Here is a 13,232-nt window from a genome sequence, read left to right on the forward strand (position 1 = left end):
TACCTTGCCCTGCGCTTTGTTTGGGATGATTGACTATGTTCCATATACGTATAATACCTCGCCGAAAATGGACCTCATGGAAGTTGACCCCCCCCCCCCCCTCCCTAAAAAATGCGGGTTTTACTTTGGAATGTCGTATTAGTATGCGAACTTATTGGCGACCAAAAGCAGCACAACTCGCACCTGCAAGTGCGAACTACAGTGTCCGTGCTTCTGGCAGCGAGACAACCGTCGCAAGAAACGCTGCAGTCAACAACCGGAAAATGACATCAATAAAAATCCAGTTTGGAATGTCAACTATCGGGGCGCCAATAACAAGAGACAGCGAAGACTGCCAGGTGGAGCATTAATTGTTGGAGGCATAGTGAGGTACGCCGCGGATAAGTGATTCCGGAAACGGAGACAAAGCAACAAAGCAGCTGGCTGTCAACGGCGCGGGACTGACACTCGTGCGTTTGACTTGATTAGTGCGGAAGCTAATGCGGTCAAGGCCTGGCCGCCCGGTCTAGCCCTTTGACACGCAAAAGAGCACGAAAAAGTAGAGTGTATCGTTCTCTATGCAAATATAACGCAAGAAAAAAAAAAGAAAAGAACTAATTGGATTGGCCTGGATCTTTTATACGTAGCTTGCGCACGAGCCAAGCCATGCCAGTACACTCCTCGCCCTCCATGCAGGATTGGAATGGAGCGTCGCTGACTTCGTTGTAGCTGCTGTGTGTGAATCGTGTTTAGATGTGATAAAAACGCACGGTATGAGTCTCTTGTAACGAGGATAATCTTGTTCTCGGCGTTGTCCTGCCACTGTTGGAGGGGAGGACGAGTGTGCGTATTGAAATCTGGGCGTTTGCATCGCGCGGCGAAAACAAACGTCGATGTTGAGTTGCTAAGGTGCACTGTGAAATATCGCATTGCTTTGTTTTCATTCGTTTGGCTCAGAGCCATTAACTGCGACCTCTTTAGGCCGTCAGTAGGGGCAGTGAGCGAATTGTGGCCTGTTGTTCGGCGGGAAGATACATCTGAGCCATGGCTGGGTTACCTGTAAGTTACCGGTCGTCATCAGACTCCTGCGCAGGCTCTGAATTAAGCTTTTACGCAGAGGCCCGCGGATCACCGAAGAAAATGGGACCGTGACGAGTACGAGAAGCTCGCCGAGGAGCGGCTGCGCCTCGAGGAAGAGGACGACGAGCCAGCGGCACCTGTCAAACGGGACACACTCAAGCCCAGAGACTATAAGGTGATCCATGCGCATTCTTGCTTGCTTGAGGCTTTATCACTCGCGTCACAACTTCCGACAGAAGTGCTTCACTATGTCACGTCTGTGGTGTGTTCGAAGTAAGTTTTAGTCACAGGGGCCCTCGATTTGCTTCACCCAATTGAAAATATACACCTCACATAGCTTGCACATGACGTCACAGCGGTTTAGTGAACGTCACTGCTTTAACTAGATGCCGCCACCAAGTTTCCACATATCAGTTGGTACAGGTAAGTTTGTAGTTTGACTGTGTTATCGAAACCAAAAAATAAATCTGTTAGGTGACCATGTCGAGGTGACCAACCTTGACGACATGGTATTGCCGAATGCATAGAGAGCAGGCATTGTAAAGTCTGGAATGAATATGATGGGAACAAGGCAGGGTATACCAAATGACGCCTCGAGCACTGGTGGTGTTGACCACCTTGTAGAAGGAAAGCGAGTAGGTCGCGGGCCCACAAGACCAACATGTTGTGCAGTAATGTATAAAAACATGCGGGAGTTCACTTGAAAACTAAACTTAACCAGTTTCTTTTTTTGTGTTTTTTTCTGCCTGATTCATTGCAAAAGGTTTAGGCCTCTCAGCATCATCATAATCATGAGCATTAGGCACATGAAGCACTTACAGCTATTAAGTCAAGCAACTATAAATGCAGTACACACAAAGCCACAAAAACACTATAAATTAAATAAGGTCATGCAACACCAATACAGTCACAGCTACTCACTGCACAGAAATTATAGACTCCACGTGCTACCGCATCATGAGAGATGGTGGCATTCATGTGCGGTACAAAGGTATTTCATGTAATTTTGAGCATGGGATAGCACAAATGGTAAATCCATTGATGCACATCAGTGCAAATAGCTTTCATATGAAGACCATATTAGCCCACTCAGTAACCTGCATTGTGAACACCAAGCAATGCATTTGGTAGTAACAAATAAACATAGCTCATAACTACTGCAATTATTAGTGTGCAAAATTTTAAGAGCAGAAATAGCTGTATGTTTCTGCATCTTTTGAGGTATTTTTTAAAGAAATCTGTACATTTCTTGAGAGTTCTTTCACTATTTGTCCTTTTCATGGATTTCGTGTGTCATGGAACTTCTATGTCAGCATGCACCTTCACCTGACAATATTGTTCGCAGTAATTATTGCTATGTAAACATTGCACTGCTGCTGCCCAAGAAGCCCATTGAGTCCTGCTTCAGGCCCTGCTGTCCTCATTTCAGGCTTCCCTACTGGTCCCAATAGAAACTAGCGGGCCCTAGCTAGATCCAAGCTGCAGATGTTCTTTGGCGAAGGCATCTTAAAGGAATATTCCTTTAAGATGCCTTCACCAAAGAACATATGTAGCTTGGATCTAGCTCCTTTAAGACGCCTTCGCCAAAGAACATATGTAGCTTGGATCTAGCTAGGGCCCGCTAGTTTCTATTAGGACCAGTAGGGAAGCCTGAAATGAGGACAGCAGGGCCTGAAACAGGACTCAATGGGCTTCTTGGGCAGCAGCAGTGCAATGTTTGCATAGCAATAATTACTGCGAACAATAATGTCAAGCGAAGGTGATTGCTGACATAGAAGTTCCATGACACACGAAATCCATGAAAAGGACAAATATTGAAAGAGCTCTCAAGAAATGTACAGATTTCTTTAAGAAATACCTCAAAAGATACATAATTTTGGTGGCATGTTTTCTTCTCTACAATGATGCGAACTGATTATTACGCATGAATCACCATGTGGTATTCACCTACGACCACTAAATAATTTATAATCATATTCTTCTGTCATGCTTCATTTGTCAGCTTCAGGTGGAGTCTAGGGTGGGGGGAAGGGAGGGTGCGTGACCACATGCTGCATGCGCTCCACCTATCCCTTAGTGCAATCTTTGCTATTGTCGGTTGGGATGCGTCGTCGTGAGACTCCCCAAACACTCCGAAACGCCTCTCGGATGCCGCATGTAGCTGGGAGGCGAGGGCCCGAAGACATGCGGTGGGTCCAACATACCTAGCATACACTGGGACGCTGCCCACAAATGCGCTGTCCAAAAAGCTCCGCAGATCTGTGCTCACATATTTGTTAGACAGAACAGGACAGCATTTACACCAAACAGTGTAATGTGGCAGACCCTAAGATACGAATATCGCCTGTCTTTGAATTCTGCTTGCTTCCAAACACCAGTGTTCCAGAAATGGAACATTTGTATAAACTGCACTGCCAGTGAAAGACATGGAGGCTTTAGTTTATTATTTTTATTTCACAATATCATGAGCTCTTTTTCATTACGTTTGTTTTGTTTTCTTGATTTCTATAGTGTTTTTTTCTTGCGAAAGAACCTCACACTCTGCTGTGACAAGGCCCAAAATACGTCTGCTTGCCTATAATAATTCAAATTTTTAAAATAAGTTGATAATAAACATCATAGTTGTGATGCTATCTACAGTCATTATATAGTCTACAAAAACAAAAATTTTGAACAAGGGTGTATTTTGAAAGCAAATAAAAAATTACGTTTCATATGTTCCAGTTTTGGAACATTGGCAAGTAAAGGATTAATTAAGCATATGGGAGGATGGGAAGTTTTGGTGTGCTATTGTGACATTGCTCTTCAATAAAATATAAAGCTTTTAGCATTTTTCGTTCTCTGGATAATTTGCACTCGAAGGAGTTATTAGCAGGTTTGTTCATTATGAGAAGGGGTGCATCATAAGAGCCCTGCTTCTTGCAGTCATAATTAGACTAAGTGGGACACTATTTTAAGGACCAGCTTGGAGAACAAAGTAGCCCATTTCAGGCACCCCAACATTGAGTTTGTCCTTGCATTGCCAAAAATTTGCATTCCAAATGTTGCCGATGTGCCCATTTTTAATCGTGGGGCTATTGCAAATGCAGAGAGTTAATAGAAGCTTTCTTTCGTTAAGGAAGGCAAACAACTAAAATGAATGGCCCATCCTTCTGTGACTTTGAAGCCACCATAGATATCTGTTTTGGTGCCCATTTTTTTTGCAGATGATGCCTTTTTGGACAATATCCTTTCTTTATGTTTTTCCTAACTTTCCACTGTATGACAGTCTGCACACATTCACAAATAATTATTTTAAATAATGTGTTGCATTTAATAAAATCTTTTTACGAGTCAGTGCCTCTATTATTTGCTTTTTTTATTTATACAATTTGTGCTGTTCAGTGGTGAGACTTCGAAACTCTCTGCATAAGAAGGATTAACCTTTAATATTCATATCAACCTTTTCCTTTACCTTGAACTTTTTGTGTTGTTTATTGTTTGTCTTGAAACAGTTAAAGCCCTCTTTTTCCATTGTGAAAGAGTGGCCTAATGAGATTATACGTTTTTGTCTTACTTGTAAAGCTTCTCCTGCTGGGAAGTGTGGTGTGGAGTTTGTCGTATTTTCTGCGCCTTTTTTTCTTAGCTATTCTGTTTTACAGCACCAAATATTTCATGAAGTAATGAATTCTAATTTTGTCTTTCTTGTCAGCTTCTATCATGCATAATATGTTTGCAAAAGCAACCATTCTTGTTTTTGTGGCTTTAGTGCTGGTTACACCAGTGGTTGTTTACACATGATACTTAAAGAAGCTTTGTGGAGTTCTGACGATGTCTGCTATGATGGTGCAGGTGGACCTTGACTCGAAGCTTGGCAAGACGTGCGTGATCACAAAAACGACACCAGCCTCTCAGGCTGGCGGCTACTACTGTAATGTTTGTGACTGCGTAGTTAAGGACTCCATAAACTTCCTCGATCACATCAATGGCAAAAAACGTGAGTGAATATCGTTGCTGGCTCTACATATGGTCTCGACAATGAGTGATATTTATTTTTAAAGAGCGTGCTTTATTCATGTATGCCCCTTGGCAACGATGTAAACACACCTAGCAATGCACCGAAGTGCAATTCTTTCTCTCAATCTCCTTTTTGTCCAACTATCATAGCTTCTGTAATTTCCCAGGATGTTCACCTTATTTTGGTTTGACTTGTGGCATCTGGCAGATGGCAGCTTGCAGCCACATTGACAGTGCACTGAAAACAGTGCTGTGGAAATGGCCAACATTGTTTCTGTGTTCTCTTAGCTGTAAGCTGATAACCTGTTATGCAGTCTCGTTGGTAGTAGATGCATGAAAAAGTCTTACCATCTGTTTGATCCCCGTACGAAGATTTATTCTATCATATTCCATTTCCTAGTAAAAAGCCTATAATATAGACCTAGAAATATAGATCTCTAATAAAGAAATATAATATAGGCTATCTCACAGCATTTTGATGAATGTGGAACTGGCCTAGCTAGAAGACCATTGATTGCCCCTTCTGTGCTGGCCACTTCTTGTTTGTGCAGTCTTAAAGCTCATTCATACCTTTGCGTGGGGTCCTGCAAGAACTTGTGTGTAGCACTGTGTCACTTTGCTCGGCATTTGTAGAAGAGTCGCACTTCTGTCGTCACAATACCATTAGTGGCCCATCCCACCGTTGCCATCAAACTGTACAGAGCTGGCAATTTGCCATGTTTCATTTCTTTATTTTCGTCCACTTTTCTCGCTTTCTCTGTTCCTCGTGTTTAGGCCCCTTCGTTTTTGGGTTAAATTTTTTGTGGAATTCAGGGGTTGAAAATGGGGCGCCGCTTCTTTAGCTCAGGGTCGGGTACAAATCAGTTTAATCACGAAAATTTTCATGTTTTTTTAAACTGACTTGTTACTAGTGCTCAGTTTTATATGGGACATAGAATGCTCTGTTGCTTGCACATTATTTTCATAAACAAGGAATCTGTTTATTAATTAGGATATTTCTTTTTTCTTGTTTGTTACAATTATTTTGTCACATACATTCTCATTTTCATGTGGAGCACTGCTGTATCTCTTGCTAGGTACATCTGCCTTTATTTGTACGCTGCAAAAATGTCTGGTATTGCAGAAGCCATTATAAATGTATAACAATGTTGGAGTAGGATGTTGTTGGCTTGGATAGAGCTTCATACAGTGTTACCAGTAAGACTTCAGTAAACACCTTTGTTCTGGCCTGAAGTTTCTGAAATATACTTTTTGAATTTTTTTTATAGCGAGTTTTATTGCTGCAGGGCATCAATAATGGGTGAAGGTGTGCTGAAATATGTAGTAGTGATTAAATGAATGGAAAAAGGCTAGCTGATTTGATGAAGTCCAGTAGAGAACGATGGTACGGTCCCTGCATCCAGGCAAAGTATGGAGCAGGGTTGCTTGGTGAAAGACCCACTACCTTCAGGTGCCGTATCCTTGTAGGCTGGAGAGCTGGGCAGTCCCACAGTAAGTGATGAATGTCGGCTTCAATGTCCTCGTGCTTACATATCAAACGCCCTGGCCGAGGAAACACTTTTTGAATTCTTCTTCACATAACTTGCTTATATCATACTTATATCAAATGGACCGCAAGATCTGAATGTCAGCCGTTTGAAATGACTAAACAAGGTAATCAAAAACCAAAGTTATGTCCTTGGTGAATTTGTGCTCTGCTACTTATGCACGCAATGTATTGCTGGTGCTGCCATCAGTATTGGTTTTATTTTAGCACGTGTGAATTTGAGGCAGCTGCAATCCATGGTGCTTTCTTGGGCAGGCTATACTTTCCACTGGCAGCTCATGTGGATTTGGCATGATTTCGAATTTCAGTTTCCTTCTTGAATGACTAGGAGCTCATCATGCAGGTCGTAGGAATATTATAACATTGCCTGTAAGTGCAGTTGTGCTTTTACAGACCAACGGAATTTGGGCATGTCTATGCGTGTGGAGCGGTCCACCCTGGATCAGGTCAAGCAGAGGTTCGAGCTCAACAAGAAGAAGCTTGAGGAAAAGAAGAAAGACTATGACTTTGAGCAACGGATGCAGGAGCTTCGGGAAGAGGTATGAAAGGCCTGTTAATTTTCTGCAAGACTGTGGACATCACTCGTATACTGGCTGGTGGCATGGTGTAGCAAGTATAAAAACAAAAAAATTAAGCCATGAACAACAGGTCATCTTGTGCAGCTTTCTCTCTCATTCACTTTGGTTTCCTTATATTTAGGTATTTTTGTTCAGTGATTAAAATTGGCTTGGAGAATAAGTGACTTTCAGTATAAAGTTGTACCTGTAGGTTTAAACCTTTCTGTAAGTGTTGACTTCTAAGAACCTGTAAGTGTTGACTTCTAAGAACCTTTAGTAACAAAATTCTGCTACACCAGTATTGCACACGAGCCTTGTCCAGTGTGCCAGAAAGCTAACCCGATTGCTCTTTGTTGCACTAAGCCTGGGTCAAAAGCTAGCTTTCGTTTTTACAAACAACAACAAAAAAAACCTTTATATTTATTCGAGTCTTGCACTCTTGCTCTGATGATCATGGAATTATAATAGGCGAGAGAAACGCAAGTAAAGTATACAGGGCTAAGTTACCAAAAACCGCCTTTAGTTGCCACTGTCACGTGGCTCTTACTCACTTCTTAGGCACACCACTACCACATCATGAAAATCAGCTTGGAGGAATGCTGGGATGATTCTTCTTGCAGGGTCTCATTGTGAGAGCCATGTGATGTCCTATCTATAAGCCCCTTATTTACACTAGCAGGACGTACTCTGAAGCAAAACTGTCTGTGGTATTGTGCGTGCTCTAAAGGTGATAAAGTCAAAAGTTTAGTTGCAGCAGCTGTCGGTGCAGCCATTTTGTACATCAATTTGGTTATTACTGGAAGGTGAGGAACATGTCTCAGAAACAGCAAGTGGTCCTGTGCTGGGTCTGCCTTTGTCTGCTACCACCGCCACCCATGAATCACAAATGAGAACCGACGGAAATTTGAGAAGAAAAAAACAAACAAACAATGTCCATGGTTTTTGGGACCAGCAGTATGTGTTTGCTTCCAGATAGCATTAGTGCTGCTCTTTCTGCATTCAGACAATATGGCCTTGACAGCTTGCTCTACAATCTATATCCCTGAAAAGACATTCCATGGGACAAGGCCCATAGGTGCACTGCTGACCATATGTGATTACGAGTTGGCAGTTGCAGTGGCGTGCCACCAAGGCCCCTACACATAAAGGGGGCTGGATGTGGCAGGCTGAATCACTAACATGTAGCATAGACCCTCTACCATGTGGCACAACATCGTGGATTTGCACCAAGTAATTCGTGTCAGTGGTCAATGCGGATAAAGGAAGGAGGGCACCTTTATTGTCGCACTAGACACAGGCGTGTTCGGAATAAAGCGTGGCATATGGCCTCCAAAGTGTTTATTTTTTACACAGGCACATGAGGATGGGCATAAACATGAACTTTGTCAAAACTTTAGAGCCCAGAGGGTTTACTTCTAAGCTGTGTAGTGGGGCTCCTGTAGCATTCGTGGAAGTCCTGCCCATTGGAGGGGGCAGGACCAAAAATCTTACCTTCAGGAGGTTTTGACCACTAAAGATGCATTGCGAGTCACGCGGTTTGGCTCAGAAGCAAACCTCCTGGGCTACAAACTTTTGACGAAGGGGCACATGCTGGCAGGAAGTTAGGCAAGTGTGCCTTGTTCGACAGTGCTACTTATTGCAGCCCTGCTGTGGAGTGGTGTCGTTGACCTATGTGAAGTTGCATGTTAATTTCCACCTCACAGTAGTGCTTTATCCCTTGCTGGCATTTTGATGGCCCTCATTTAGCACGCGCGGAACAGCGACGGCATACCAGCCAAAGTGGAACTCGACATCATCGGCACCTGGCCGCCACTGCTTTCAGTGCCTTCCGGCATGTTGTACCCTCGCCGACTCCGAGTACATTTGATAGCAGCATGAATTTTGTAGTGGCTGTTTGTGCAGTTCCATCGCTGCTGCAGCGTGAGCACTAACGAGCGAAGGAGCTAAAACAAAACTGTGCCGCAGCAAACGTCACGCAGGCAATGCTGCACGAGATGCAATTGTGCGAATCGGCTTCGATGCATGTTCTTGTCATCTGCATTTTCCTTGTTGCCTGCAACTTAAATTTAGCAAGGTGACAGTATTGCTTTGCTCTGTTGCTTGAATGTGCTGAGTGGCGACAAGGACGAAACGAGACGACTAGACGTGCCACAACTGTCAACTGAAATTTTATTTGAAAAACATGGGCATATTATATGGGCACATTTCCCTTAATATGCCCATGTTTATCAAATAAAATTTCAGTTGATAATTCCACCACTTCGAGTTGTCTTGTTTCGTCCTTGTTACCACTCAACACTTACAATCAACAGAGCAATGCAACTTGAAAATCAATTTCTTGATTACAATAGATGGGGATTGTGTAGAATTAAAGCAGCTGCCACAAAAACTGCACAGAAGCGAGCACACATGCCCAAAATTTGCTCACTCCACAAAGCTTTGCAAATTCCAGACAAGCATGTTGTCCTTACTAGATACAAAAACAACAAAACAAGAAATGCGCACAACGATGCACATATTTCTCACTCACTTCCTGGCTATCAAGTTTTTTTTTTTCCTCAGTCCCATGAAAAACATAACAGCGGGGTTCTACTGTATTTATTTGCCACCTATAGCATGCCTAGTCTAGCATTACTATAGCGGGAAGGAGTGCACAAAATATAGACGTCCATAGTGGTAACACGCTGCAAATAACTTATCAAGATTCTAAATGCACTAATGCACATTTGTATGCAGTACATTACAGGCAAAAAAAAAAAAAAGGAGAAAAACTTACCCAGCATCATTTTTACTCGTTATTTGATCTAGTTGAACCATGCGCATGCATATGATGTAACTGCGCGATTCTGTGACAGCTGGATCTTAACTCACGTGTGCATAAAATATGAGAACATAATGTAGTGCGCCTCACTCATGACAAGATTAACTTACATGCTTGCACCAATGCAGTTATTTTAGTATACTTGACAGTGCCAAACATGACCGTATCTTCCATGGTCTCAAGATTGTTGAAAATGTTGCAGCTGTTGAGTGTGTGCTCGGTCACCACAAGTGGCACTGTATACCACACCTTGTGTACTAATGTAGCCGCCACTTCCTGGAAGCGTCACTCCTGACTCGGCTGTGCTTTTGCTGCATGAACACTTGTGAAACAAATAAGTTAAGCCCGTTTCAACTTGTTGCATCTGAAACATTAGGGAAGGATGCGCAAATAAAATGGGGAGTTTGCTCAAAATTTTCTGCTTCCCGATTTTTTTTCCCCGTAACCCATGATTGATCTGTCTTAATAAAATGGGGAATTTGGTCGAGATTTTCTGTTCCTTAATTTTTTTTCATAATTCACGAGTGCTCCGCCTTGTTAACTAAAACATATTGCAAAATATGCAGTACAAGTTTAAAAAATGACCTGTTTTGATTTGTGATCATAGAAAATTGTGAGCGAAATATGCTTCCGATGGCCCTGCATGGAGAATTTCCCTGGTTTTGCCACGACAGAGCACCACTATTTTAGTATTACCATAAAGAAGAGAGATCAGAAAACCGGAGCTTCTATTGATTGCAATGCCACATTTCTCAGGCCAGAAGCGAAACCTTACCACTACTGTGACTGCGATCGCTCATCTCTCCGACATTTTGTAATGAATGAAGTAGAATGATTATTTTTTGTGCATGAATCCAGAGATGTTGAGGAGTGCAGTAGAACCCGATCTCTCTGTGTACATGTGGAGCAGTTTTTTAGTTATTTTTGTAAGAAACATTTTCATGTAAATAAGTGTGTTGGAAGTTTTATTTCTACAAGTGCCGGGCATCTAAAAAAAGAACTATTATAGCTTTATTGCATAAATCGGTTTTATGGATGTGCTGACAAAAAGTTCCAGCACTTTCTCCTTATTTAATGTCCTGGGGATGACTGTATGAGGGTGTTAATAGTAATTGCTCTGCAACTATGCCAGCTAACTTAAAATAAAATTAAGTTTTGAAATCAACTTAAAAAGTTCAATATTTGTGGCAGATTTGGTTACATTTCATGCATAAGTAATGAAAATAGAATACTCTATCGATGGACTGAAGGGCTTTCAAAAGTTTGCAGTGAAAAAAAACTAACAAGACTACAGAATGAGCATTATGAAGGACAATGGTCATCAGGGTGTACTGTTCGACTAGTTGGTGCCAAGATAACATGGTGCGGACTATGCTCAAGGAGGAGGATGAAAGAAAAGAAGGGACACTACCACATTAGAGTCCCTTTGCATAGTTCACAAGAAATGGATATCACAGTTATGGAGCTCCAAGAGTTTTCATGTTTGAAGCTAGCATAAACTTGGCATTTTAATATTACTGAATTTCACACTGCTTCTTCAAAACTGATCATTTGAATTGCAAGTATTTTATATATATAAATGAATTAAATTTTTAAGTGCAGCAAACTATGTAACAGTCGAATTGTTGTAGGTTGTGCATTCATTGAATTTATAGGAAAGAATGATCTGCCAGAGAGCCAGTGTTTCAGGGGTGTGCCAGGGCCCCAAGGGGCATACAGAAGTTTCATGTACACAGTTTAAATTCAGAGGCTTGTAGTCTGCTCACGTGAAGTGGAAGCAGAAAAGGTATTCATATTTGCACTGTTATGATTAGCTAGCCAAGAATGCTTGTACCTGAAACAAACTGCTTTAAAAAAAGCCAATTGGTGTGAATTTGTAAAATTTCGCAGGCTTTTCTGTAAAATTGGACTGCTCTGACAACTCAGGGTGGTTACCACATTGCGACTGCGTTCCACTCTGTCGTGCTGCCAACATTCTGCCTTCCAGGCGAGTAACATTGCTGTTTTCTTGTGCACGGCTGCAGGAAGAGAAGCTGCGTGAATATCGCCGAGAAAAGCGCAAGGAGCGAAAGCGAAAGCATCAGGAACCCACAGAGGATGTGGATGCTGATATGGCTGCCACCATGGGCTTCTCGGGATTCGGTTCATCAAAAAAATGACCATGCACACGCACACACACACACACCATACAAAATAAAGAAGAGTTTTACTGCCAACATATCTGCATCCACTTATTTGTATGGTGGTGAACAATGAGCATTCCACCAGTATAAATTACAAGATGGTGATGGTACTTCGCTTGCAATTGAAAGCACTGGTGCCACTGACATACGTGATTAGAGCTGCTGGTCCTGAACACCTAAATTAACACAGGCCCTAAAATTAACTGCGTTGTCTGGATGGCGAAAGATGTCAGAACGGTCCAAAGTATTTAGCCACAGGTTTTGTTTTTTCTCCTCTTGATTCCATCATGATGCGCACAGCTGAGTGCAGAGGGTGCAACAGCGCATGAAAGGCTTCTCGGAGACCCCGACGTCACGTCCAAAACAAGATGCTCACGGCCATGGCAACGCAACAGCCCGCAACCCATGGGCTTTTACGTTCGCCTGCGAAAAAAATGTGCACCGAAATCGCTGTTAGGCTATCTCGTTACATTCAAACTCTGTGCTGATGAAGCAGTAGCAAGCGTACTCACCAATGCGGGCACACTTCCAAAAAACGCCGAGCAACCTGGAGGCGCAAACAAAACGAAAATGGTAAACTGGAGAGCATCGGCCTGTTTATGTTTACGTGTAAAAGTTCACACGAGAAAATCCACTCCTTGCCTAGACATGGACATACCCTTCTTTATTCTTGTCCAGGATGCTCGGATAGATGGAACGGATATATGCGCAAGTGCATATTAGCAACAGCACAACTGTCAGCAGGCTTTGGAAGTTGAATAGAGCAGACTGTAAAGAGGTGTGGTTGGTCGGTGAGCCATACAAAAAAGTCCCAGACTCCCGTTCAGCAAACAAACTTACCATTGCATGCCAGTGATCCGCAATGAATAAAAAAGAACAAACAACAATACAGGCTGTACAGAATCTTACTACCAGTCGCAGCTCGTTGACCACATCACACGCGAAACAACGGTGAAAACATCCGTCTTTTGGCTCTGCTAGGACCGACGTTGGCTTGGATTGAGGTTACAAAATACAGTTACCATGTTATGACGAACGTACTACATTATAAACGAACAATATGCAATTTT

At 42.5% G+C, this 13,232-nt stretch overlaps 2 protein-coding genes across 2 annotated transcripts; one reads left to right on the forward strand and one right to left on the reverse strand.

Annotated features, from left to right (window-relative positions):
- Positions 1-630: 630 nt before the first annotated feature.
- Positions 631-12,197, forward strand: LOC144126077 (zinc finger matrin-type protein 2). The gene is made up of 5 exons (XM_077659993.1): positions 631-1,038; positions 1,097-1,234; positions 4,891-5,035; positions 6,995-7,140; positions 12,004-12,197. The coding sequence occupies exons 1-5, from the start codon at positions 1,024-1,026 to the stop codon at positions 12,136-12,138; spliced, it is 579 nt and encodes a 192-aa protein (XP_077516119.1). The 5' UTR covers positions 631-1,023; the 3' UTR covers positions 12,139-12,197.
- ksh (transmembrane protein 167A-like protein ksh) lies at positions 12,167-13,159 on the reverse strand. The gene is made up of 4 exons (XM_077659995.1): positions 13,003-13,159; positions 12,821-12,930; positions 12,675-12,709; positions 12,167-12,585 (listed from the first exon to the last, which is right to left on the reverse strand). The coding sequence occupies exons 1-4, from the start codon at positions 13,003-13,005 to the stop codon at positions 12,515-12,517; spliced, it is 219 nt and encodes a 72-aa protein (XP_077516121.1). The 5' UTR covers positions 13,006-13,159; the 3' UTR covers positions 12,167-12,514.
- Between the last annotated feature and the right edge of the window lie 73 nt (positions 13,160-13,232).

This window comes from Amblyomma americanum, chromosome 3 (genome assembly GCF_052857255.1).
Source record: "Amblyomma americanum isolate KBUSLIRL-KWMA chromosome 3, ASM5285725v1, whole genome shotgun sequence".
Classification (NCBI taxonomy): Eukaryota; Metazoa; Arthropoda; class Arachnida; order Ixodida; family Ixodidae; genus Amblyomma; species Amblyomma americanum.

What these genes read in the sequence shown, in the direction of transcription:
- LOC144126077 (XM_077659993.1), top strand. An exon ending in TCAAGCCCAGAGACTATAAG is followed by an intron (nt 1,235 to 4,890) that starts GTGATCCATGCG and finishes ATGATGGTGCAG; the next exon opens with GTGGACCTTGACTCGAAGCT. An exon ending in TGCAGGAGCTTCGGGAAGAG is followed by an intron (nt 7,141 to 12,003) that starts GTATGAAAGGCC and finishes GCACGGCTGCAG; the next exon opens with GAAGAGAAGCTGCGTGAATA.
- ksh (XM_077659995.1), bottom strand. An exon ending in CTGGACAAGAATAAAGAAGG is followed by an intron (nt 12,710 to 12,820) that starts GTATGTCCATGT and finishes TTGCGCCTCCAG; the next exon opens with GTTGCTCGGCGTTTTTTGGA. An exon ending in TTGGAAGTGTGCCCGCATTG is followed by an intron (nt 12,586 to 12,674) that starts GTGAGTACGCTT and finishes TTTTTTTCGCAG; the next exon opens with GCGAACGTAAAAGCCCATGG.